At 41.8% G+C, this 25,851-nt stretch overlaps 1 protein-coding gene across 4 annotated transcripts in view; it reads right to left on the reverse strand.

Annotated features, from left to right (window-relative positions):
• Positions 1 to 25,851, reverse strand: part of LOC144508036 (peroxisomal succinyl-coenzyme A thioesterase-like) — a 55,937-nt gene that overhangs the window by 4,710 nt on the left and 25,376 nt on the right. For 2 of the 4 annotated variants that reach the window (XM_078235750.1, XM_078235749.1), the window contains 9 exons: positions 23,669 to 23,875; positions 21,445 to 21,544; positions 17,934 to 18,124; positions 15,172 to 15,347; positions 8,481 to 8,600; positions 7,011 to 7,093; positions 5,365 to 5,458; positions 320 to 400; positions 66 to 207 (listed from right to left, as the gene is read on the reverse strand). In XM_078235750.1, the coding sequence (XP_078091876.1) occupies positions 66 to 207; positions 320 to 400; positions 5,365 to 5,458; positions 7,011 to 7,093; positions 8,481 to 8,600; positions 15,172 to 15,347; positions 17,934 to 18,124; positions 21,445 to 21,544; positions 23,669 to 23,875 (1,194 nt within the window). The remainder of the gene's footprint in view (positions 1 to 65; positions 208 to 319; positions 401 to 5,364; positions 5,459 to 7,010; positions 7,094 to 8,480; positions 8,601 to 15,171; positions 15,348 to 17,933; positions 18,125 to 21,444; positions 21,545 to 23,668; positions 23,876 to 25,851) is intronic. The other 2 variants (XM_078235753.1, XM_078235751.1) reach the window with 1 other exon arrangement.

The raw sequence follows: 25,851 nt of genomic DNA on the forward strand, positions 1-25,851 counted from the left end.
AGAGATTCTAAGAAAATTGTTCATCAGTGCTCAGAAAGTTAATTCTATTTTTGGGACAAGCTCACCTGCTTTGTTTACGGAATGCATCTTAAACTTGGATTCCCTGCAGTGCGGGCTATATGGAGGCTCAATCAGATGTCCCGTTAGAGGGTATGAGAGTGATGTGAGCAAGTGAGTCTTTCCTGCAGCCTTCAATGTCTTCTGGATCTGAAAAAGAAAAGTAAGCAAATATCCATGTTTCAATATTTCTGATCCATACCTCAAATCCCATTCACAAATCAACCGATTAACCTTGAAATTGAGTTCAAGCAGCAATTACCTCAATGGCTGATTCAGGTGCAGGCCAATTCTGATCATCCTCCCCAGAAATAAGCATCAAGGGACAGCTAATTTTATCAACCTGCCAAACAAATATATAAGTTTATGAAATGGGGAGTTAACAACAGTCTACTCAGCTATGAAATCCTGGAACTATAAAATCTGACGGGCATGAGAAAATAGAAATGTCCCTTGAGTGCCTGCCAGTTCTGTTTGGAGCAATTGAGTCAGTCCTATTTCCCCCATCTATCCCTGTAACACTGCAACTTTAATTCCCTCAAGAGTCCATCCATCTCCTTTGGAAAAAATCTTGGAGCTTTCTATTTCCTTCTGTGATTGGATAGGAATTCAATTTCTAAATAGGAGTGCCTTGTGATATCTTGGAAGCTACCCAAGGGAATTTCTCTGCATTGCTTCAGTGAAAAGGAATATTTGAATTCAAATATTTGTTTTGAATGAATCTTTAAGCACAAGTTTGTGCAACAAATGCCATTAAAATGTATAGTTTCAACAGAAAAAATTCAGTCAATATTTGAAGAAACAAAATTTCATATGCAGTTGGGAGCCACAGGTGAAAATTATGCTGTTCCCATCTTAGATTTCAGCTTTTAATAGACTGGTAAACAATTTACAGGTTTGAAGGCCTTGAAGAGAAACTCGCTTTGTTAAACTACAGACACCAGTTGATGAAGGTAGTATCTGTTTTAGATGCAGTCACAAAATGAGCCATTACAAAGTGTATAGTTCCTAACTCTACAACCCACCATTAATGTTAATATGTGTCCTGTTATATGTGTACAAGTAAGTGTCTAACAATGAATGTCCTCCAACTGTAATTTATACAATGAACATGCTGTATTTTAAAAATAGCTTTAATACAAATCTTGTGTTACAGTTGCACTTTTTTTTATTCATTCGTGGGACCTGGGCATCGCTGGCTGGCCAGCATTTTGCCCATCCCTAGTTTCCCGAGGGCAGTCGAGAGTCAACCACATTGCTGTGGTTCTGGCGTCACATGTAGGCCAGATCAGGCAAGGATAGCAGATTTCCTTCCCTAAAGGACGTTAATGAACCAGATGGGTTTGTCTAATGATCAACAATGGTTTCACGGTCATCAGTAGATTCTTAATTCCAGATATTCTTTCTATTGCATTCAAATTCCACCATCTGCCGTGGTGGGATTCGAACCCGGGTCCCAGGAACATTGGCTGAGTATCTGGATTAATAGTCTCGCAATAATACTACTCGGCCATTGCCTCCTCACAAACCACACGCATCTTTCCTGCATTTTCAGTGTGATATTTTCCACAAGCAGAGCAAGTCTCTTAATGATGAAAATCTACACCTATACATTCCGTCATTCATGCTTAAACTGTTATGATTTAACGACAAACTCCAAAATCACCGTATATTGCCTGCTGAGAAATAATACGACTAGTACTCGTATCTATACAGTACATTAACACAATAAAAAGTCCCAAAGCAGCATTTCAGAGTCACATAAGGAGGTATTAGCACAGGTGATGAAAATCTTGGTCAAAGAGAAATAAGGATGGAGAGGTAGAGGGAGAGATTTAGGAGAGAATGCCAAAGCTTAGGGCCTAGGAAGTTGAAGACACGACCACCAACTGTGGAACAATTAAAGTTGGGATGTTCAAGAGTGGAGAATTAGAGGAGTGCTAGGCTGGAAGAGCTTAGAATCTTTTTTCATAAGATCGCCCCCATTTTCTAAGTCCAGAATGAGCGTGAAAACGGGAGCGTTTTGGATCTTTTTTTTGGCGAGGCCACAAGTCAAATCTTATGCATTCTGTGCAGGAAAAAAAATCCTTCAATCTGTTTGTTGCCAGTAGGGGGAGGGGCCTAAATCGCCTGAAAGCCGGCAGATTGGCGAGCCCAAATGCGCATGCACTCAAAGCAGCAAAACGGTCACTTTCCTGCTGCACCACCCCTCCTCCCCCCCCCCCCCCCCATCCCGCTGTGGACACAGTCTTCTCCTCCTCTCCACAGACATCGGATACCCTCCCCCACGTTATTGGCCCCTTGCATGCCACCCTCGCACACTCTCCCTCTCATCCCCAATTGCAGAGTGTCCCTCCTACCCCCTCCCCCGGTTGTAGAGTGGCCCCCCCTCCCCCGATTGCAGAGTCTTCCTGTCACCCCCACCCCCAGAAACCCAGCTTGGCCCCAGCCAGCCGCTGAGTCCCAGGCCCCAAGGAAACCATGCAATTCTGCCCCCATTCCCATCAACCCACCCCACCATTGCTAGCTGCTGTCAGCGCCAAGACCTGAGGTCAGCCCCCATGAGCGGCACCTTCCCTATGTAGATAGTCTAAGTGAGTGGGTGAGGGTCTGGCAGATGGAGTACAATGTTGGTAAATGTGAGGTCATCCATTTTGGTATGAATAACAGCAAAATGGACTATTAATTAAATGGTAAAAAAATTGCAGCATGCTGCTGTGCAGAGGGACCTGGGTGTCCTTGTGCAGGAATCTCAAGGAGTTGGTTTGCAGGTGCAGCAGGTAATTAAGAAGGCAAATGGAATTTTGTCCTTCATTGCTAGAGGGCTGGAGTTTAAAAACAGCGAGGTTATGTTGCAGCTGTATAAAGTGCTGGTGAGGCCACACCTGGAGTACTGTGTACAGTTTTGGTCTCCTTACTTGAGAAAGGATATACTGGCACTGGAGGGGGTGCAGAGGAGATTCACTAGATGGATTCCAGAGTTGAGAGGGTTGGCTTATGAGGAGAGCCCGAGTAGGCTGGGGCTATACTCATTGGAATTCAGAAGAATGAGGGGAGATCTTATAGAAACATAAGATTATGAAGGGAATAGGTAAGATAGAAGCAGGGAAGTTGTTTCCACTGGCGGGTGAAACTAGAACTAGGGGGCATAGCCTCAAAATAAGGGGAAGCAGATTTAGGACTGAGTTGAGGAGGAACTTCTTCACACAAAGGGTTGTGAATCTGTGGAATTCCCTGCCAGTGAAGCAGTTGAGGCTACCTCATTGAATGTTTTTAAGACAAGGATAGATAAATTTTTGAAGAGTAATGGAATTAAGGGTTATGGTGAGCGGGCGGGTAAGTGGAGCTGAGTCCACAAAAAGATCAGCCATGATCTTACTGAGTGGCAGAGCAGGCTCGAGGGGTCAGATGGCCTATTCCTGCTCCTGGTTCTTATGTTCTTATGTTCCCCCAACCCACGTGGGCCCCCCCCACCGCAAAATGCAACATGACCACTTCCGTGACCCCTGCCCTGCATGGAGCCCTGGGGTCAGAATGACCCTATCTCCTCGCTCACCATCAATACTGCTGCAGCAGACTTTTATGGAGCACGTGTTTTACTCGCCGGTAGTATGAGGTTCCCCCCAACAAGGTCATTAAAGTAAGTGAGGTGGGATGATTGGGAGAGTACTGCGTTAATTATATTGATGCTAAAGCATGCTAATTGATGTCTCGCCAGACCGTGTCTGGATTTTCTTTTGGGAAGATGGGAATGAGCGTGAAAATGGGCACGCTCATGTGTCCCGTTTTTCCACTCAGTCCCAATTTTACCTCACCTCACTGAAAAATGGGCAGGATGAGGTCATTGGATCGCCCCAATGTGTGGCAAGGCCTTGGAAGGATTTAAAAACCAGGATGAGAATTTCAAATTGAGGCATTAGTAAACCAGGAGCCAATACAGAGCACAAAGTGAGGGTGCAAACAGGACACTGTGTGAATTAGGATACGAGCAGAGTTTTGGATGACCTCAAGTTTACACAGGATGGAAGATGGGAGGCCAGCCAGGGGAACAACAGAATGGTCTAGTCTAGAACTAACAGGCATGGATGAAGGTTTCAGCAGCGGATAAGCTGAGACACAGTCTACAGAGATGGACATAGGAGTTCTTAGTGGTTGGAATTTCATTTCAGTGGCAATATGCTTTTCAGCTGCAAGCTGTTAATCATTTTGAATTTGCAGCCTCTGATCCCCAAGCATCAACATCTTGAGCTTCACTATTGACCAGAGATTTTATTGGGCCAGCCGTATTAATATTATGGTTACAAGAGCAACTCAGGGGCTGGGAATTTCACCGAGAGAAAATCACTTCCTGATTCCCCAAAGACTGTTCGACATCTATAAGGCACAATATTGTTTGATGGAGTAGTCTCCAGGTGCCTTGACGAATGCAGCTTTAACAACATGGAATAACTTTGACACGAAAGAAGTCAAAGCAGCCTACCTGACTGGCATCCCATCCACTATTTCAAATATTGACCCCCACCACAACTGGCGGACGAATGTGTGGCATATGGGGAGATGGTGGTATAATGGTAATGTTACTGGACTAGTCATCCAGAGGCCTAGGCTAATGCTCTGCAGACACAGCTCCATATCCCATCAATAAAGCTAGTCTCAATAATGGTGACCATGAAACCATCATCATTTGTAGTAAAAACCCACAAGTTCACTACATACTTTTCATGAAGGAAATCTGCCATCCTTCCCAGTTTGATCTACATGTGACTCTAGACCCACAGCAATTGGGTCAACTCTTAAATGCCCTCAGGGGGGCAATAAATGCTGGCCCAGTCAGCAACGCCAACATTCCATGAATAATTGATAAAAAGCTCTGTGTTCACTCCCTTTCAATTAGCTTGGCTCGAACACACAACCTCGGCTTGTCTGCAAATGCAGTTTCAGTTATCCAGAAGATTAATTCACAAAACGAGTGATGCTATAAACAGATAATAACCTACGTTTTGAATAAACAGATATGGGTTGAAACAATGACTATGTATTGAAGAAATGCTCACATTCAATAAGGTAATAAGCATAACTGCAATGCAGTCACATTAATTTGTCATTCATAAACTAACTTTGCCACACAACAAAGGTCTTACATAGAACAGACAATCCAGAGTACAGCTAGCTTTGTCACTTGTAATATTCAAATAATATAAAGTCATACAAATCATACAGAAATTAATATTTCTTACTGCAGTCTGCTCTGCAATTCTATTGAACCTAATATCTTTAATTATTTCTATATGTAGCAGAATCTTTTACCTGAACCATAAACTTTGGATCTTCCGGGAATGGTAAGATAATATTTCTCCATATCATAGTACCATCTTCCGTCATTTTAATTTTGCTTGAATCACTGGTTGGGGGAAGCAAAAAAAAAATCAATGACAAGTTATGTAACTCAACAATAACATATTTTCAGTTAAATCCATTAACTATCCTTTCTTAAAGTGTATTAGAGATTTGCATAGCCTATCAATCTCAACAGTGATGGGTGCATTTACAGATCTTTTCCCCCCCCAAGACCATTCAATTTTAGTGAAGATGTCGGAACCACTTGCTTCTATAAACATACAAAATAGAAGGTGGCCATTCAGCCCCTCGAGCCTGCACTGCCAATTTATAAGATCATGGCTGAACTGTTTGTTTTTCAAGTTCTACATTCCCATCTACTCCCAAAACCTTTTGATTCTCTTGCCTAACAAGAATCTGCCTCTGCCTTAAAAATATTCAACACCTCGTTTCCACCACATTCTGAGGCAGATTTCTAAAGTCACACAACCCTCAAATCGTCTAATCTCTATCCTATAAGGCTGACCCCTAATTCTGAAACAATGTCCCCTAGTACTGGACTCACCCACAAGAGAAAACAGCTCGCCCACATCCACCTTTCAAGGCCATTCAGGATCTTGTATGCTTCAAACAAGTCACCCCTCATTCTACTCCAGTGGGAACAAACCCAGTCTGTCTAATCTTCCCTCAAAAGACATTTCAGGCATCAATCTAGTAAACCTCCTCTGAAACTCCAATGAATTTACAACCTTCCTTAAATTAGGAAACCAGAACTACACACAATGTGTTCTCAACAATGCCCTGTATAACTGAAGCACAACATCCTTAATTTTATGTTTAACTCTTCTCATAATAAAAGATTGCATCCCATTTGCCTTCTTAATTACTTGCTGTACCTGCACATTAACTTTTTGTGACTCATGCACTGGAATACCCAGTTCCCTCTGCACCTCAAGAATTCTGCAGCCGTTTCCATTCTCTGACCTTTTATTTTTCCTGCCACATGAACAACTTCACATTTTCTTCACTCACTCAACCTTTTATCTGTCCTGCAAGCTCCTTATGCCCTCTTCAGAGCATACTTTCCTACCTATCTTTGTGTCATCTGCAAATTTAGCTACCATGCCTTCACTCACTTTCTTCAAGTCATTGACATAAATTGTAAAATGTTGAGGCCCCAACAGAGACTCTTGCATCATACCTGCCGTTCTGAAAAAACGACCCATTTATGCACGCTCTGTTTTCCACCAGCCAACCTTCTATCCATGCTAATATATTATCCCCTACACCATGAGCTTTTACCGTCCATGATGTGACTCCTTATCAAATGACTTCAGGAGATCCAGGTCTACAGGCTCTCCTTTTATCCACAGCACATGTTACTCCTTCAAAGAACTTCAATAACTTGGTCAAACATGATTTCCCTTTCACAAAACACTGCTCATTCTTCCCGATTACCTGGAGTTTATAAGTGCCCAGCTAGAATCTCCTTCATGATCGATTCTAGCATCTTTCTGATCTTCAAAAGCATTACCCTTACAATAAATGAATTAAAACCCATGGGAAGGGGAGAGCATATACATAACATGAAACACCAGGAAAATCGATTAACTTACCTCGCAAAGGTAGGCTGAATATCTGATTTTCCTTTCTCAAGCATGTGATAATGACTTCCACTGATGCAGACTAAGCACTTGGGCTAAGGGAAAAGCAGAACATTCATAATTGAATGGATCAACTAACTGCAGGAGATGCATAAAACATGTTTGTGTTCATAATAAAAATAAAAGTAAAGTTAAAGTTTATTTATTAGTCACAAGAAAGGCTCACATTAACATTGCAATGAAGTTACTGTGAATTTCCCCTAGTCGCTTCGGTTCCAACCAACACATCTTTCAGACTGTGGGAGGAATCCAGAGGAAACCCATGCAGACACGAGGAGAATGTGCAAACTCCACACAGACAGTGACCCAAGCCGGGAATCGAACCCAGGTCCCTGGCGCTGTGAGGCAGCAGTGCTAACCACTGTGCCATCGTGCCGCCCAATAAATCCAAGGGCAAGAAATTGGGTAACAAATAATATGATCAATATTCAGCAACTAAATCCATTAGAAAGGCCAAAGCACGAATCATATATTATTACAGAAATACACTGGTTTGTTGAGAAATGTACTTTAAGGTAGTCCTACCAGAGGTCTGATTTCTTCTGCAAAAGAGCAAGGTTAGTTGAATAAATCCCTACTGCAAAATCACATAGCATTCCACAGGTTCTTAAGCTAGTTATAAAGCTACAAGTAAATAAATACTTGATGGACGACTTATAACTAATATAGTTTCAGACAAAAGTAGTTAAGATATCAAAGTTGTAAGATAATTGAATGATATATTGTATACTTCTGAGAGGGAATAATATCCATACTAATAATTATGGAGGAGAATAGTAGCCACATTAATAACTGTGTCCAGTGAAAGCGTTAAAAGAGGCAAACCACAAAAGTTTAACAGCACAGACATGCATTTCCAAATAAGCAGAAGAGGAGGAAGATGTCTTAGTCTGGGGGAGGCCATTAAACCAGGATTTGGAATGGGAGGATTGATTTGTGTTCTAATATTCAAACACAGCTGGGGTGTGCAAAGATAATCTACTGATGCAATTAAAACCTCACGTTGGTTGATGTTATAATTAAGCAAGCATAAGGTGATTGTGATTGGTTTTAATATGTGTACCTTATGAATGGTGTAGCCTTAATCAATAACTATGAGTAGACAGAGATCACTCCTATATCTTGATTGGCATATACTAATTATTTGTAATTGAATTTGAAACTATAACAGCTTGTGTATTTCTGAATTCTGGACTCTGACTGGACTTAATGACCTAAGTCAGGGTCCTATAGCTATAGTCTTCAGTAAAGCATTTTGAACCACTCTGTGACTGTGTCGGGATACTTGAGGGGAACAGTAATTATAACTACATTAACGAGCGAAGCATCAAAGAAGTCCCACAACACTTTCGTCAAGCTTCCATTATCTGAGGGATGTAATATTCTTCTTGTCTAAGTATATTTCATGCCTGGTCAACTTACATGAATATTTTGAATCTCTACTGCCATCATGAGTGCAATTGTGAATCCAAGTGAGAGTCCCAAAATGGCAACGTTGTCTTTTGAAACCTTTGGATGGTTATTCAGGGTATTAAAGGCCTCCTGTGAATCAGTAAATACAATATTTAATACCTTTTGTGATTTTACACATCTCTATGAATCTGACAATAATAAACACCAAATGTTTGAATTACCTTTGCTGCAATGACACTAGATCTTCAGCAGAGCATACAAAGACTCAAATTAGGAGTAGGCCATTCGACCTCTTCAACTCTGCTCCACTATTTAATAAGATCATGATTGACCCGACTGTGGCCTCGAATCCACATTCCTGCCTCGCCCAATACCCTGACTCCCTTTTGTTCAATAATTAACAATGTATGGCTTTAAAGTTCTCAATGACCATGCCCCACCATTCTCTGGGGGAAGAGCTCCAAAGACACTCAATTGTTTGAAAGAGAAGATTTTGCATCATTCCCACATTAAATGGAGGATCCCTTATTTTTAAACTGTGTCCTCAGGTTTTAGGGAGCAATCTTACCATTGTTCCCCGCTGGCCGATGGGCGGGGCGAGCAAGAAAGATTGCGAGAGAGTCAAGAAATCTTACCAGCACTGGATATCTGGCGCAATCAGCCTCTGCCCATTTCTGGCACAAGGCTGAATTAATTATTCAAATTTAATTTGAAGATAATTTTCATGTGATTAGCGAGCCCAGGATGCAATCGTCCGGGCTCATTTGCCTCTATGGCCGCACCGGGGGAGGATCTCTCTGGTGAGAATCACAGCTGGTCCCCACCAATAGGGACCAGACATGATGGCCTCACCGGTAGACCCAGAGGTCATTGAGGCCTCTCCCGGGAGGTCAAGGGGAGGGTGCCCCTTGGACAGTTCCAGCCTTGTCCCCTGGCACTGCATACTGGGCACCAGGTAGTGCCACGGGAGCACGGCAGGGACCACTTCACACTCTGAACTTGTGATTGCTGGGGGAAGGAAAGGGGCCCTGTTGCACTCTGCAACAGTGATCGTGGGAGGAATCATTCTTGGCGGGTGTGGGGGGACACTTGCGATAGGCTGCAGAGGCCAGCTGAAAGCAGCAGAAGCCTTGACATGTGTGATTGTGCCCTCTGCTGATATCAGCTGGCTTTCTGGCAATTTAAGCCCAACTCCTTTCCCTACAGACAAGAAAGTTTTCAGCACATTTTCATGCACTAAGTGCATAGGATTTGACATTTGAACTCGCCGAACAAATATATCCGAAACTCTCCCCTTTTCACGCCCATTTCAGACTTAGAATTTTTTTCGTAAGATCGCCCTCGTAGTCTCTACCACAACGGAAAATATCGTTTTAGCATCACTCTGTCAAGTCCCCTCAGAGCTTTATATATTTCAAGAAGATAACCTTTCATTCTTCTAACTCCAAAGGATGCAGGCCCAGGATGAACAATCTTTCTTAATAAAGTAGTCCTACCCATTGCATTCCAGGTATCGTGTGAAATTCCTCTTAACTACTTGTAATGTATTTTATCCTTTTTTAAATAAGGAGGCCAAAACTATCCACAGTACTCCTAATATGGTCTCACCAAAACCCTAGACAACCACAGCAAAACATCACAATTTTTATATTACATACCCATTACAATAAATGACAACATTCCATTTACTATTCTAATCGCTTGCTATATTTGTACTTTTGTTTCATAAACCAGGACACCCAGTACCTCAGAATTCCTCAGTACCTCAGAATTCTGCAATCTCACGCCGTTTAAATAACACACTGCTTTTCTATTCTTCCTGTCACAGCGGATAAGTTCACATTTTCCCACATTATATTCCATTTGCTAAATTTCTGTCCACTCACTTAACCAACGGGTGGGGTTTTCTATTCCGTGTACTAAATGCAAACATGAAAATCAGCATTCTTCCCATCAACCACATTGGTGAGTTTTCATGCTGTATTATGTGCTTCCAAACTAATTAAATATTCATCCACATGAACCCTGCTGGATCTCTGGTGGACAGGCCCTGATTTGCCAGCCTGAGGCAACGTATTCAGAGATTAACAACTTGTCTGTGAAAAAGTTTTTTTTCCCCATATCATTTTTGCTCCTTTGTCTAATTATTTTAAATCTGTGCTCTCCCATTCTCAATCTTTTCGTGACTGGGAAGTTTCTCACTATCTACTTTGTCCAGACACCTCAATTTTTAATGTCTCTATCAAATTTCCTTTCTGTCACCTTTTCTCCGAGGCAAACAGTACACCATGCAGCATCTTCTCCAATCTCTCTTCAGAACCTCATTCCTGAAACCATTCTTGTGAATATTTTCTGCATTCTCTCCAATGCCTTCACATCCTTCCTCTTTTTCATTCATCCATGGGATGTAGGCATTACTGGCTGGGCCAGCATTTATCACCCAAACCTGACTGTCCTTGAACTGAGTGACCTGCTAGGGCATTTCAGAGGGTAGTTAAGAGGCAACCACATCACTGCGGATCAGAGGTCATATGTAGGCCAGACCAGGTAAGTACAGCAAATTTCCTTCCCTAATGCACATTAGTGAACCAGATGGGTTATAACAATGGACTATGGTTTCATGGTTACTATTAGACTTTTAATTCAATACTTTTATTGAATTCAAATTTCATCATCTGCCATGATGGGATCTGAACCCAGGTCACCGGAGTTTTACTCTTGGTCTCCGGATTACATATCCAGTGACAATAACACTACATCACAGCATCCCCTGTAGCACTCTCCCACGTGGTGCCTAAAACGGGTCGCAATGCTCTAGCTGAGGCTGAACGTACAGGGTAAATGGTAGGACTCTGAAGAGTGCAGTTGAACAGAGGGATCTGGGAATACAGGTACAGAATTCCCTAAAAGTGACGTCACAGGTGGATAGGGTCGTAAAGAGAGCCTTTGGTACATTGGCCTTTATAAATCGGAGTATAGAGTATAAAAGTTGGAGTGTTATGGCAAGGTTATATAAGGCATTGGTGAGGCCGAATTTGGAGTATTGTGAACAGTTTTGGTCACCTAGTTACAGGAAGGATGTAAATAAGGTTGAAAGAGTGCAGAGAAGGTTCACAAGGATGTTGCCGGGACTTGAGAAGCTGAGTTACAGAGAGAGATTGAATAGGTTGGGACTTTATTCCCTGGAGCGTAGAAGATTGAGGGGAGATTTGATAGAGGTGTATAAGATTTTGATGGGTATAGATAGAGTGAATGCAAGCAGGCTTTTTCCGCTGAGGCTAGGGGAGAAAAAAACCAGAGGGCATGGGTTAAGGATGAAAGGAGAAAAGTTTAGAGGGAATATTAGGGGGGGCTTCTTCACGCAGGAGTGGTGGGAGTGTGGAATGAGCTTCCGGATAAAGTGGTAAATGCGGGGTCACTTTTAACATTTAAGAAAAACTTGGACAGGTTCATGGATGAGAGGGGTGTGGAGGGATATGGTCCAAGTGCAGGTCAGTGGGACTAGGCAAAAAATGGTTCGGCACAGAATAGAAGGGCCAAAAGGCCTGTTTCTGAGCTGTAATTTTCTATGGTTCTAGTGCCTTTAGAAGTTCAACATAACTTCCTTGTTCTTGTACTCAATGCTCCGATTAATAAAGAATGGGATACCATATGCTTTTATTAACCACTCTCAACTTGTCCTGCCACCTTCAATGATTTATGCGCATGTACATCCATCGCCCTCTGCTCCTGCATCTTCTTTAGAATTGTACCCTTTATCTTATATTATCTCGTCATGCTTTCCCTGCCAAAATAAATCATTTCACTTTTCTCTGCATTGAAATTCACCTATCTGCCTATTCAACCAACTTGTTTATGTCCCTTTGAGGTTTTACACAATTATCCTCCGAGTCCACATTGCTTCCAAGTTTTGTATTATCTGCAAACATTAAAATTGTGCCCCTTCACCAAGGTCTAGTTCATTAATATATAACAGGAAAAGCAAGGGTTCCAACACTGACCTTGGGTAACTTCACTACACTCCTCCATGCAGCCTAAAAAACATCCATGAACCACTACTCTCTGTTCCCTGTCACTCAGCCAATTTTTTATCCAAGGTGCTACTGTCTCTTTTATTCCATAAGCTATAACTTTGTTCACAAGTCTGCTATACTACATCAAGTGCCTTTTGCAAGTTCATGTACATCACATTAACTAGCATTGCCCTCATCAACACATCGTTAGCTCTTCAAAAATCTCCAGCAAGTTAGCCAAATACTATTTGCCCTCAATTCCCTTAATCAACCTGTATTGTTAATTTGACTATTAATTTTTATCCTGAATTATTGTTTCGAGAAGTTTCTTCACCACCGTAGTTAGCATGTAATTGCTGGGCTTATCTTTGCACACTTTTTGAACAGGAGTGTAACATTTGCAATGCTCCAGTCGTTTGGCACCCCAGAGTCTCAGGAGTACTTAAAATTTAGGCAAATTGGCGTGAAGAGTATGAACATAGTCTGATCCATACCAGTACCCACGGGAAGTGAATGCAGCAAGGACACAGGAGGTGCCTTGATGGCACAAGGGGACAACTGATGATGCACAAGAGGAGGCTGATAGGCGGTGTTAGAACGAGGGGGTTGGGGACTTACCAGTTAAAAGAAGCTAAAGGCAGTTCATGTCCCATTCTCCTTGACACACCATGCAGCCCCATCTCACACATCCCTACCCCCACTCCTCCAAAGAGCTGTTAGATCCTGCCCTCCAAATACAGCAAAGTTCCAGTACTCCCAGATTTTGAAATCTCCTCTGAAAAATGTTGGGGCACCATCGCATTACTGACAGACCCCAAGATCCCTCCAATTCAGATAATACAATTTGGCATAACATCTTATTCTTACAAAACCTCAAACTGACGGAGTTCCGTCTTGGGAGATTTGACAACAAATGCATTCAAAATACTGTCAGAAGAAAATGGGATCCATAAGAAATAAAAGAAGTATAAATTCAATTATATAAAGTCAGGAGTGTGATGGAATACTCCCTGCTTGCCTGGATGAGTACAGCTCCAACAAGACTCAAGAAGCTTGACACCATCCAGGACAAAGTAGCCTGCTTGATTGGCACCACATCTACAAACATCCACTCCCTCCACCACTGACACGCAGTAGCAGCAGTGTGTACTACCTACAAGATTCACTGCAGCAATTCACCAAAGATCCTTAAACAGCACTGAAGAAGGGAAAGGATTAATGTATTTTGTACCTAAAGGGTTAATGGATTTTGTACCTAGACAATATCACAAACATAACCCTTCATTATGGCTAATCTTCCAAGGCTTATACTGCTCCTAGCATCAATACAAATTATTTATTCATGTCTTACTTACTTGTTCATGTCTTTCATTCTTTAACTTTCATTTTATAAAGACAGACAGTCAAATGTGAATGTTATTTTGCAGACGTTGCAAGTCTTACCTGTTTCTGCAGGCTTGTGTGTTAGTTAAACAATGGAAACGGCTGCAGATGGTAAAATGCGAGAACGGCCGTTTGAAAGGAAGACTCCCACTGGGACAGCCGCAACCGCACCAGTTACTTCAAGGGAAAAGCTGCCGATGCCGCCGGAAGGGCTGTGAACCCAAAGACTGATTCGTGACCAGAGGCTACCAGATGCACTGTGATTCGTGACCAGACCAGTGTTTGCGTCGTGACTGGTACTGGAAACCATAATGTATAAATATCCACACCATAATATATATATAATGTATAAATATCCACACCATAATGGGGTGTAGGTACAGGGGAAATGTTAGGGGGAAGTTTTTCACACAGAGGGTGGTGGGCGAGTGGAATCGGTTGCCGTCAGTGGTGGTGGAGGCAAACTCAATAGGGTCTTTTAAGAGACTCCTGGATGAGTACATGGGACTTAATAGGATGGAGGGTTATAGGTAGGCCTAAATGGTAGGGATATGTTCGGCACAACTTGTGGGGCCGAAGGGCTTGTTTTGTGCTGTAGTTTTCTACGTTTCTATAATGTATTCAGAGAGAAGCCAGGCAGACCGCTTTTTAGGTAACCTGCTTCTCCCAAAAGCTTTTGTAATAAACCCACTTTACTTTGACTCACTAACAGTCTCAGAGGTATCTTTTTACCTACAACAAGCACCTTCCAAACCCACGATCACTTCCATCTAGAAGGACAAGGGCAGCATATATACATAGGAACACCACCACCTGCAAGTTCCCCTCCAAGCTACTTACTGTCCTGACTTGGAAATATATCGCCGTTCCTTCGCAGTTGCTGGGTCAAGATCCTGGAATTCCCTCCCTAACGGCATTTGTGGGTCAACCCACAGCACATGAACTGCAACAATTCAAGAAGGCAGCTCATCACCACCTTCTCAAGGGCAACCAGGGATGGGCAATAAATGCTGGCCACCTAACAACGCCCACGTTCCACGAATGAATAAAAAAAAGACTCATCACGGTGAAAATTACATCATCTTTACATTATGTTTTTGGAATTTAATTCCTCTTAATTATTCAGCAAATAATCAGTGGAATTATGCATGTGACCTTCAATCCAAATTTTGCAATTCTTTGGCATATTAGTACTTTTGACATTGATGTTTTCCTGATAAGTACACTGCAGTAAATATCTGCCAACTACCCAATTATCACTTTTGCAAAACCAAATCAGCGCAACCCATTAAATGTTTCTTTACCTCAAAATAAAGGAGTTTTGGGTCAAAGACTTGCAGTGACTGTGGGACTCCCTTATGTCCCAAGTAAGCCAAAGCTAAAGTTGCAAATCCTCGCGATGCAAGAAGAGCTGCACGATATTCAACAAGACCTCCTCCACCACCCCATAGATCCAAAACTGCAGGAAATGGTCCAGGACCTAATAAAGACAATAGTAAGTATAGTTCTAAGATGCAGCTAACAGTATGTTGCAAGTCAATAAGACATTGAGCACTACAGCTAAATGATGATTACCACATATTGAAAGTAAATTTTGTAGAACCTGCATATACATAGCATGTTTAAATTCTTCACAAATGTAAAGAATAAACACTTAATGTAACATTCTGCAGAATTGTAGGATGACCCAAAACAATTCTGAAGTGTAGTCACTGTTGTACTGTATGAAACATAGCAGCCAGGAAGAGCTTCCGAACAGAATCTGGGATATGTGACCAGATTATCTGTTTTTGTGTGCTGAGGGATTAATGTCAACCAGGATACTGAGGGGAATTCACCTGCTTTTCAACTGGTGCCACAGGATTGTTAAAATTTCACCCGAGAAGACAGATGGGAGCTTGATTTAACATCTCATCCAAAAGACAGCACCTTTCACAGTGCAGCACTCCCTCAGAACGGCAATGGAGTGTTAATCTAGATGATTTGCTAAAATCTTTGGAATGGAGCTTTTGCCAGAGGCAACAGTGCCATTACTGAACAATAGCCAACACCACAACACAAAACAAATCTATCATAACTTAATATATCAAAAATTCCGATATTAATATATGTAGTTCAGATGTTTTGTTTCCCTATCAGATGACATGATGAAGATTACCAATTATGGCCATGTGCATTTTCCTTTCCTACAGTTTTGCTGAGAATACAGCCAATTTATTGTTATGCCAAATTATAGTTTTGTTTTCTACAGTCAATGTTTACCTGTAATCAAAATAAAACTTTTTAAACATTTGCATAGAACTTTTATAGTCCGTGCCGGTGAGACCTTCCTGTCAGTCCAGGAAGAATTTCACATTCCTATTCGAGAGCAGAGGAACAGAAAGCAAGAAACTACAGCCCAGTTTCCCCAACGTCTGACATTGAGATAATGCTGGAATCCCCTATTAAAAAAGTACTTGCAGGATAATTAGAAAATCATACCAAAACCAATCGATTCTGCTTGATTGTATGAAAGCAAAATCCTGTTAGATAAATTTGTTAAAGCTTTAGAGGATATAATTAGCAGGGTTAATAAAGAGTCAGTAGACACAGTGTATGTGGATTTTCCAAGGCATTTAATAAGATGCTACATAAAAGATTACTACACAAGATAACAAGTCGTTGTTAGGAGTGATATATCAGTATGGATATAGGTTTGGTTAGCTAACAGAAGAGAGCCCGGAGGACTGGATCACTTTCAGGTTATGATTTTGTTGATGCCGGCATTGGACTGGGGTAAACACAGTGAGTTTTAACAACACCAGGTTAAAGTCCAACAGGTTTATTTGGTAGCAAATGCCATTAGCTTTCTGGGCGCTGCTCCTTCGTCAGATGGAGTGGACATCTGCTCACAAATAAGGTATACAGAGACACAAACTCAAGTTACAGAATACTGATACCAAATAAACCTGTTGGACTTTAACCTGGTGTTGTTAAAACTCTTACTCACTTTCAGGTTGCCAGACTGTAATTAGTGTGGGATCCCCAAAGGGATCAGTGCTGGGGTCTCAGTTATTTACCTATTAACGACTTGGATGAAGGGACAGATGCGGACAAAAAAGTCAGCAATGGGATAGAGGAAAAATGAGTGGGCAAAAATTTGGCAGATGGAGTATAACATGGGAAAAAGGTGGAATTATCTAATTTAGTAGGAAGAATAGAAAAGCAAAATATTTAAATTCAGAAAGACTCCAGAATCCTGTAGTACAGCGGGATGCTGATGTCCTTGTGCACAAAATACAAAATATGTTAGTTTGCAGATGCAGCAAGCAATTAGGAAAGCAAATAGAGTGTTTCCCTATATTGCAAGAGAATGGATCACAACCAAGTAGGGAAGTCTTGCAACAATTGTACACAGTGTCGTTGAGACCACACCCGAGAGTACTGTGGGCTGCTTGGATCACAACTCGCATTAAGTCCCATTTCCCAATCATATCTGTGCTTGCTGACCTACATTGGCTCTTGATTTTAAAATTTTCATCCTTGTTTTCAAATCACTCTATGTCCTTGGCCCTCCCCATCTCTGTAATCTCCTCCAGCTCCACAACCCTACAAGAAATTTGTACTCCTCTAATTCTGGCCTCCAGAACGTCCTCGATTCTAATCGCACCACCATTGGTGGCCACACCTTCAGTTGCCTAGGCTGCAAGCTCTGGAATTTCCTCACTACACTTCTCTGCCTGGCTTCCCTCCATTAAGTCACTCCTTAAAATCTACCTCTTTGATCAAGCTTTTGGTCATATGACCTAATGTTTCCTTCTGTGGTTTGGTGTCAAAATCTTTGTGTGAAGCACCTGAGGATGCATTAGTATGTTAACAGTACTATATAAAGGTGTTGTGGTTAGTAAGAAAATCGGGTAAAAAAAAAGACAGAAAGTTACATCCACTGGCAATCAGATATGGAAACTCACTGGGACAGAACTGAAAAAAAGTCATCAATACAGCATGATCCATGGCATGGTGGGTACAAACAAAAAAGGGAAGATAAATAATGAAACTTATCATTTTGCAACACAACTCTCATTACCTGGTGGAAAGAACATTGTTCCAAAGATACGACCCTCTTTGAGCTCTATCCTGGTAGTGCCTGGTGCCATGTAAAAACGTTCTAATACAACAGATGCCAGGGCTACTCGTTTGTCAAAATTATTGGAAATCCATCCATCATAAACAGAAACGGTTACCGAAAATGGAACTGTCACATCTTTCTTTCTCAGCCTAAAAGGTAAATTGGCATATTCAATGATTATAACTTGCAACTAAAGTCAAAATAGAACTTAAAAAATGCGATGGCATACATTTGCCTGTTTAATACAATCTGATCTTTTGCCCATCTCCAAGATATTTTATGACCCCGGAGTTATTTGTATAATCTGGGCAGGTTCATTGGTCTCAGCTGCATGCCATGAAGTTAGAGAATGGCCGCAGTTGACCTCAAGAGGAAATAGAAGGCAATCTGAAGCCAGTAGAAAACTGTAAAATAATTTTCTTTCCGGTTTGACACTAAAGCTTATACAATCTATTGCTCAATGTTCTACATGATGTTTATTTGAACCATTACATGTTAAATTTCATAGCAGGTTATACAAGGCTGTAGTTATGATTTGATTTGCTTAGTTCAATGATCATACAAAACCAACACTGCAGGGGAGGCACTGGCACAGTGATACTGTGATAGGACCAATAATCCAGCTACCCAGGGTAACACTCTGGGGACCCGGGTTTGAATCCCACCATGACAGATTAATTTGATGAAAGTCTAATAGTGACCAAACAATTGTCAATTGTTACCTGCTTCACTAATGTCCTTTAGGGAAGGAAATCAGCCATCACTAGAAGTGACTCCAGACCCATAGCAATGCAGTCTGAACAGCTGGATTCCAAATCCACAGCTATGGACTCATTTGCCGTGGGCAAAGCTACAGATGCTAACGCTACACCACCTGAACTCATCAAGCACAGGAAATCTCTGCTGGAGGAAGAAGAAAGTGCCCTAGGGTATAAATGATGGAACTATTATGACTCTGTATCAGAGCGACTTCAACAACTATTGAGGCATCTCCTTACTGAACATCGTGGCAAACATATTTGCCCATGTTACTCTTGTCAAGACTGCAGATCTTGGCTAAATGCATCTGTCCCAAATCCCAACGTGGTTTCAGAACTGGGAGATCCAGAGTTGACGTGATCTTCTCAGTCCAACAGCTGCAAGAGAAATGCCATGAACAAAGCGGACCTTAATCACCTGAGCAGTGACAGTCTATCTGAGCTGCGAGAGAAATTTGTCTCGTCTCTGAAGCTACTCAGTGCGATCTCTTTCAATGATAATATCATGGGTAAAGTCAGCCATGAAGGGGCAACATTGGAATCCTTTGAGATCTGCAGTGGGGTTGAATAGGTTAATCGTCCAGCTCTAGACGCGAAACATTGGCTGTATTCTCTCCCCACAGGTGCTGTCAGACCTGCTGAGATTTTCCAGCATTTTCTGTTTTTGTTTCAGATTCCAGCATCCGCAATATTTTGCTTCTAAACAGGATCATGTTCTGCCACTGACACCTTTTGGCATATTCCTCTCTTGTGTTGTCTATGTCTTCATGTAATCTATAGAGGGTATCTGAACTGAGGGAAAATTGTTCTGATCAGCCTGAGGTCAAGACAAAAGTGCGCCAAGCCCTTGTCAGAGAATTGCTCTACACTGACATTGCGCACTAGAATTCCATACTGAGGAACACTTTCAGTAGCAAATGGACAGGTTCTCATTTGGTTTGACTATCAGCACCAGTAAAATAAATGTCATAGTCCAAGTCATTGCAATGCAATTGACAAGGTTCATCTGCATCAAAGGGTCATCTGGACTCGAAACTTCAGCTCTTTTCTCTCCTTACAGATGCTGCCAAACCTGCTGAGATTTTCCAGCGTTTTCTCTTTTGGTTTCACATTCCAGCATCCGCAGTAATTTTCTTTATTTAATGCTACAGGTTGTTGATAGTTTCACATATCTAGGCTCTACAATCACCAGCCATCTGTCACTTATCTGATGCTGAAATCAATACAAATATTACAACCAATTCCTTCAGCTTACATTCATTGCTAAACCCCATCAATGTCTGCGCTGGTTCAGCCATGTTCATCGAATGGATGATGGTCAGGTACCCAAAGACCTTCTGGCTACAGATCAAGACCTGCTGGGCATCCAAGCCTCTGCTACAAGGTCAGTTGCGAGTGACATAGGAAGATGGTGGATATTGACACTGACAACTGGGAGTTGGTCACTGACAGCCATGAACCCAGGAGGCTGATTGTTTGGAAGGGCATTGGAAGAGGTGAGATGAAACAAAAAGTTAATCTGGCCAAGAAGAGGACCCAGAGAAAATAGAGGCCAGTGAATCCTGTATCTTCTCAGACTTCCTCCACAGCAAATGTGACATTTACTGCCATGACAGACTCGGGTTCCTAAACCATACCAGGTAGAGTTGACCACCACAACACAAGCCATCAACTCATAAGACAGAAGGCTGCCAAGAAAGTCACGATTGAAGCTAAACCCTAACATAGCTAATGCAAAGTAATTTTTGATCAATAAGACAGATTAACAAATTGCTTATTACTAGCAATATTTCCTATTGTCTCCGACTCTCTTTTATCTTGCAGGAATTAAAAATGCTAAGTTTAAAGTACCTCCACTATCCCCAATTCTTTATTTAAAAAAGGTCCAAAAATTGCAAGGTACTACAACACAAAACCTTTAGTTCTAGTACCAGTATTTAAAGTCAATCCAGATGGATGGAATGAAAATCTCCGCTCTATTGACTGTCTTAAACGGAGAGAGTAAAATTTATTTATTATTAGTCACAAGTAGGCTTACATTAACACTGCAATGAAGTTACTGTGAAAATCCGCTAGTCACCACACTTTGGCACCTGTTCGGGTACACTGAGGGAGAATTTAGCATGGCAAATGCACCCTAACCAGCACGTCTTTCGGACTGTGGGAGGAAACCAACACAGATATGGGGAAAACATGCAGACTCCGCACAGACAGTGACCCAAGCCGGGAAACCATGCCGCCCTTTGTGCTGACTCAATAACGTTCAGTGAGGATGGGCCCGTAAACACACTACGTATGATAAGTTCACTTCGAAAAACCACAGAATCAGTGCTGTGTGAAATCAGGAAATGTCACTCGAGCATACAAGGGAGTGCTGCAGCGTTGGGATTGAAGTACAATATTCAGGCTCAGTAAAATAAGCTTCAAACTGGAAAACCATTTCTTAGCAAAGTTCACAAAAAATAAGATGAATTGTTGTTATGCTCATACGAAGATGACCAGTGGAAATGAAAGTGAAATGGGGACAAACAGGAGCAAGCGGGACAGGGACATATTTTCTTCCAATTTTCCGATCATTGAAATGATAAGTTTATTTGCTTCCCAAAGCTTTAAGAAACACAAATATAGAAAACAAATATAAATATAAGCAGCTATTATTTTTTAAGCAGATGCATCTTGTTTAATGTCCATAGCATTTTTAAAAATTGTACCGCATTCCAGGGCGACTGCCAGATGCAAGCTTCATGCTCCATATTAGGCCCATCGGCTCCTGGCCCACATAAGTGCCTCCAAGTGACTTGTCTCTGGTGACTGAACAATACAGTTAAATAACACTTACAATAGATGACATTCTGAACTAGATTAAACACTAAGTGCTGAATTTTCTAAGTATTCTCAGTTTCAAATGGGCGAGAAAATGCCATAATGCGAATCTTGCCACTAAAGTGGGAGAGGGTGGAATCTCAGCTCACCTGTGAAGCCGGCTGCTGAGCTCTCGGGGCGCCATTGCGCAGGAGCCCTAATCTTCCAGTGTACTGTGTACACACCGTATACGGGGAGATCTGTCACCACCCCATCAGCTCCCATCTCAGAGTTCCACCTTCCCACCCCCTCTTAGAGCTTCCTCCCTGCCAAGCTCCATCCGTTCAGGCCTCACCCCTTGGCACTGCCAGGGTGACCGGCCCTGCCCCCGACCACCTGGGGCTTTAATGGCCTCCGGTTCCACCAGCAAGGCCATCATGTCTGATCCCGCTAAGGTAAGTCAGCCTGGACAATAACCTCCAGTGCCCATTAATGACATGCTAATCATGTCATTAATATTGAAATCTGCCTCTATGGTTTCACCAGCAAAAGGGGGCTGGCAAGATCGAGAGGGGCGAGAAACCGGGCATGAACCTGTTTTTTCGCCACTCACCCCATCTTACTGGCTCGTCACTCCAATCGACCAGCATGGAGAGCCGGTAAGATCACGCCCTAAATTCTGAATACTGTTCATATGAAAAATATATCTTTATAAAACATATTTCTTAATGTAAGACATATACCAAATATTACAACAATGTAAAGATTAGATAATCAATGAAGGCACCTTTTCCTTCTTGAATCAGTTTGGCATCAATTAGATTGAAATTTTCAGTGAAAATATTTCTTGTTTACAGCATAGGTTCAAGAAAATAAGAAAAGTCTTATTTTCAAGACTTAGCTTGAAAATAAGTCAAGATTTTTAGCACCAACTGTTTCTTGACTAACTTCTCTGTATTCTACTCTTGCAGTAATCTTGACTGACATACCGGCTCAAATCTTCCGAGGGGCAACAATCACTATTGGATTACAGTTCTGCTGCTTTCTTTCTGCACCATACCAGAGTGCCACATTTCTGGCTGGGGCTTCCTATCCCAGCTGGTTCAAAATTGCGTACCATACCCTCACTCCAACTGCTTTCTTATAACGCAAGATCACTGGGGCAAGGCAAGCCACACTCCCTTTTTAATGGCACTAGCCACTGTATTCTGGCAAGTGTTCTCTAACACACCAAAAAACTGGGTCATTCAGCCAGTTTTTTAGTGTGTTAGTGTATGAGTATCTGGATGAATGGGCAAGTGAATGCTTGAATGTGTCAGTGGGTAAAGAGATAGGGTGCATGAGTAAGTAGGTGCAGTAGCAAATGGGTAGGGCAACAGGTGGCGAGTAGTAAAGTGAGGTCAGGTCGACTGAATTAGGGGTGTCAGCAGAGATGGGGAGTAGGGTGGTCAGGGAAGTGGGGAGTCAGGTTGTGATGTTTAATCAGGTTTGGGGCTGGAATTTAGGGGTCACGGGGAAGGGAGGTTGGGTGATAAGGTTGCATCAAGTCGTGTCTGCAGAGGACGGGGAGAATCGGGTGATCAGCGGGCATCGGTGTGGATGATTAGGGGTGTCAGTTGTGTAGTTGCACAGGAGTTAGACTAGGATTTTTCTGTCTAACATTTCCTGGGTAGCTATTCAGAACAATCCAAAATCTGACTGTAACGCAAGAGTTGGAGACTTTTTCAGAGGGCTCCAGAGGACAAGGGGACTGCCCATCTGAAATTCAAACATCCTGGGCAACTCCAACGGAGTCAGTGGTTTAGGACCTCCGAGGGGTCACACAGTGCATCTTGCAGGGTACGCCCGGTCTCCAATGATCTGTAGTCTGAATTATCTGGGCCATTATGTAGGAAAAGCCTGCCAGCAAGAATTAACTAATAGAACGGCAAGCAGATGATGTGTACTTTTCTAAAACATAGGACATACATCAAATGTTTAAAATATTTGTAACGCGGAGATGGCAGTGGCTGTGGGAGGGGAGCAATGCAATGGCCCAACCCAGCTGTCCTTGAGGATTAAAGTTCTCCCCAATGCTTCAATTGCATGGAATTACTTTGTAAAAGTAGCACAGTGTAACTTAATTGCACAAACCTTGAACAATCCCTTCTGAATCACTGACATAGTGGGCGTATGCCTCCCACCAATCAGCATCCTCAGACAGCAGTCTTGATTGCAATGTGACTTGTTGGCGAGGCAATAAATGTGTGACTTCAAGCTGGACTGGCTCATCGATAAGGCCCCTTGTTGGCTCTGCTCTGATCATGGGTGCCACACTGTGAATGTATCTTCTCATAGCACCTAGATTTTTAAAAAGAATGTCCATTGGCTATTGATGGAATGGAAACATTTAAGTCACACGTCTTCTAATGTACAGGATAAGATTCAGCTAAGTAAAATTCATTGGAACAATTCAACTCTCACAAACAGAGCTTGATCTTGTAGAATGATAACATGCCGGTTTTGTGATGAAGCAATCAGCTGCAACAACTTAAATTCAGAAAGCACACTGCATGTAATAAAAACATCCCAGTGTGCTACAGAAGAGCTATATCAAACAAAACATGACACCAAGCCACATAGGAGATATCAGTTCAGGTAACCAAAATCATGCTGAAAGTTTTAAGAGTGTTTTAAAGAAGATGAGCGATAGAGAGGCAGAGAAGTTTAGGGAAGGCATTCCAGAACAAGGGTCCAGACAAATGCATGACCGTCAATGGTGCAGCAATTAAAATCAGGGATGCAGAAAAGGCCTGAGGGATAAGCTACAAATCGATTTGGAAACAAGGATAAGAATTCTAAAAATCTAGGTGTTGCCAGACCTTGAAGAGTAGAAGATGGGATGGTGGATAGAAGAGCAATGGAATATTTCAATGATGTGGAGATGCCGGCATTGGACTGGGGCAAGCACAGTAAGAAGTCTCACAACACCAGGTTAAAGTCCAACCTGTTGGACTTTAACCTGGTGTTGTGAGACTTCTTACTATATTTCAATGAGACAGGGTTAATTAATGACCACATAGTGAAGGTTTCCCTCGGATTTATGTAATCATTATATTATTGAATTTTGCATTCAGTTTAAGACTAATATTTTAAACTTAAATAAGGGAAATGAGTGAATGAAGACAGCTGGTTAAAGGAACTGAGAAATTAGCATAAGGGATACATACGTCAGTAGAGATACAGTGGTAGACATTGAAGGAGATATTTCAGAATGCTCGGAAAGAATACCTTCCAGTGAGAAACAAATAGAGGAAAGGACACATCATCAGTGGCTAACTAAGGAAGTTAAAATGGTATTAAATTGAAAGAAAAAGCATACAATTCCTCAAAGCCAAATGGCAGGTCAAAAGATTGGAAAAATATAAAGAATGGGAAAGATTGGCTATAAGATTAATGAGGAGGGAGAAATTGGAGTATGAGAGAAAGTTAGCTAGAAATATAAAAACAGGTAGTAATAGTTTCTACAGGCACTTAAAAAGGAAGTGGTCTTCTGGAGTGTGGGAATGGGGAAATAATGGAAAGAAAGAAAATGGCATTTGAATTGAACAGATATTTTGTGTTTATCTTCACTGCAGAGAACACTAATAGCATCCCAGGTATAATGGTGAATCAGGAGGTGACAGAGAGGGGGAAACTTAAAACAATTATAATCATCAGAGGAAAGGTACTAACAAAATTATTAGAACTAAAAGCTAACAAGTCACCAGGTCCTGATGGATTTCATCTTGGGGTCTTAGAAGAAGTGGCCGCTGAGGTAGTCGATGCATTGGTTTCAGCTTTCCAAATTCCCTAAATTCTGAAAAAGACCCATCAGATTGGAAAATAGTGAATGTGATTCCTCTATTCAAGAAAGGAAGAAGCTAGAAAGCATGGAACTGCAGACCAGTTAGCTTAACATCTGTTGTAAGGAAATTGCTGGAATCTATTACGGAGGTTAAAGCAGAGCATTTAGAAAATCTCAATGCAATCAAGCAGAATCAGCGTGGTTTTGTGAAAGGGAAATTATGTTTAACTAATTGGAATTCTTTGCGGAAGTAACAACTAACATGGATAAAGAGAATGAATGCAAAATATTGCAGATGCAGAAATCTGAAACAAAAACCGAAAAATGCTGGAAAATCTCAGCAGGTCTGACAGCATTTGTGGAGAGAGAATAGAGCCAACATTGAGTCTAGATGACCCTTCACGCATGGATAAAGGGGAACCTGTTGATGTGCTGTAATTTGATTTTTAAAAGACATTTGACATGGTGCAACATTAAAGGTTACTACACA

The sequence above is a fragment of the Mustelus asterias genome, chromosome 19 (assembly GCF_964213995.1).
Source record: "Mustelus asterias chromosome 19, sMusAst1.hap1.1, whole genome shotgun sequence".
Taxonomy (NCBI): Eukaryota; Metazoa; Chordata; class Chondrichthyes; order Carcharhiniformes; family Triakidae; genus Mustelus; species Mustelus asterias.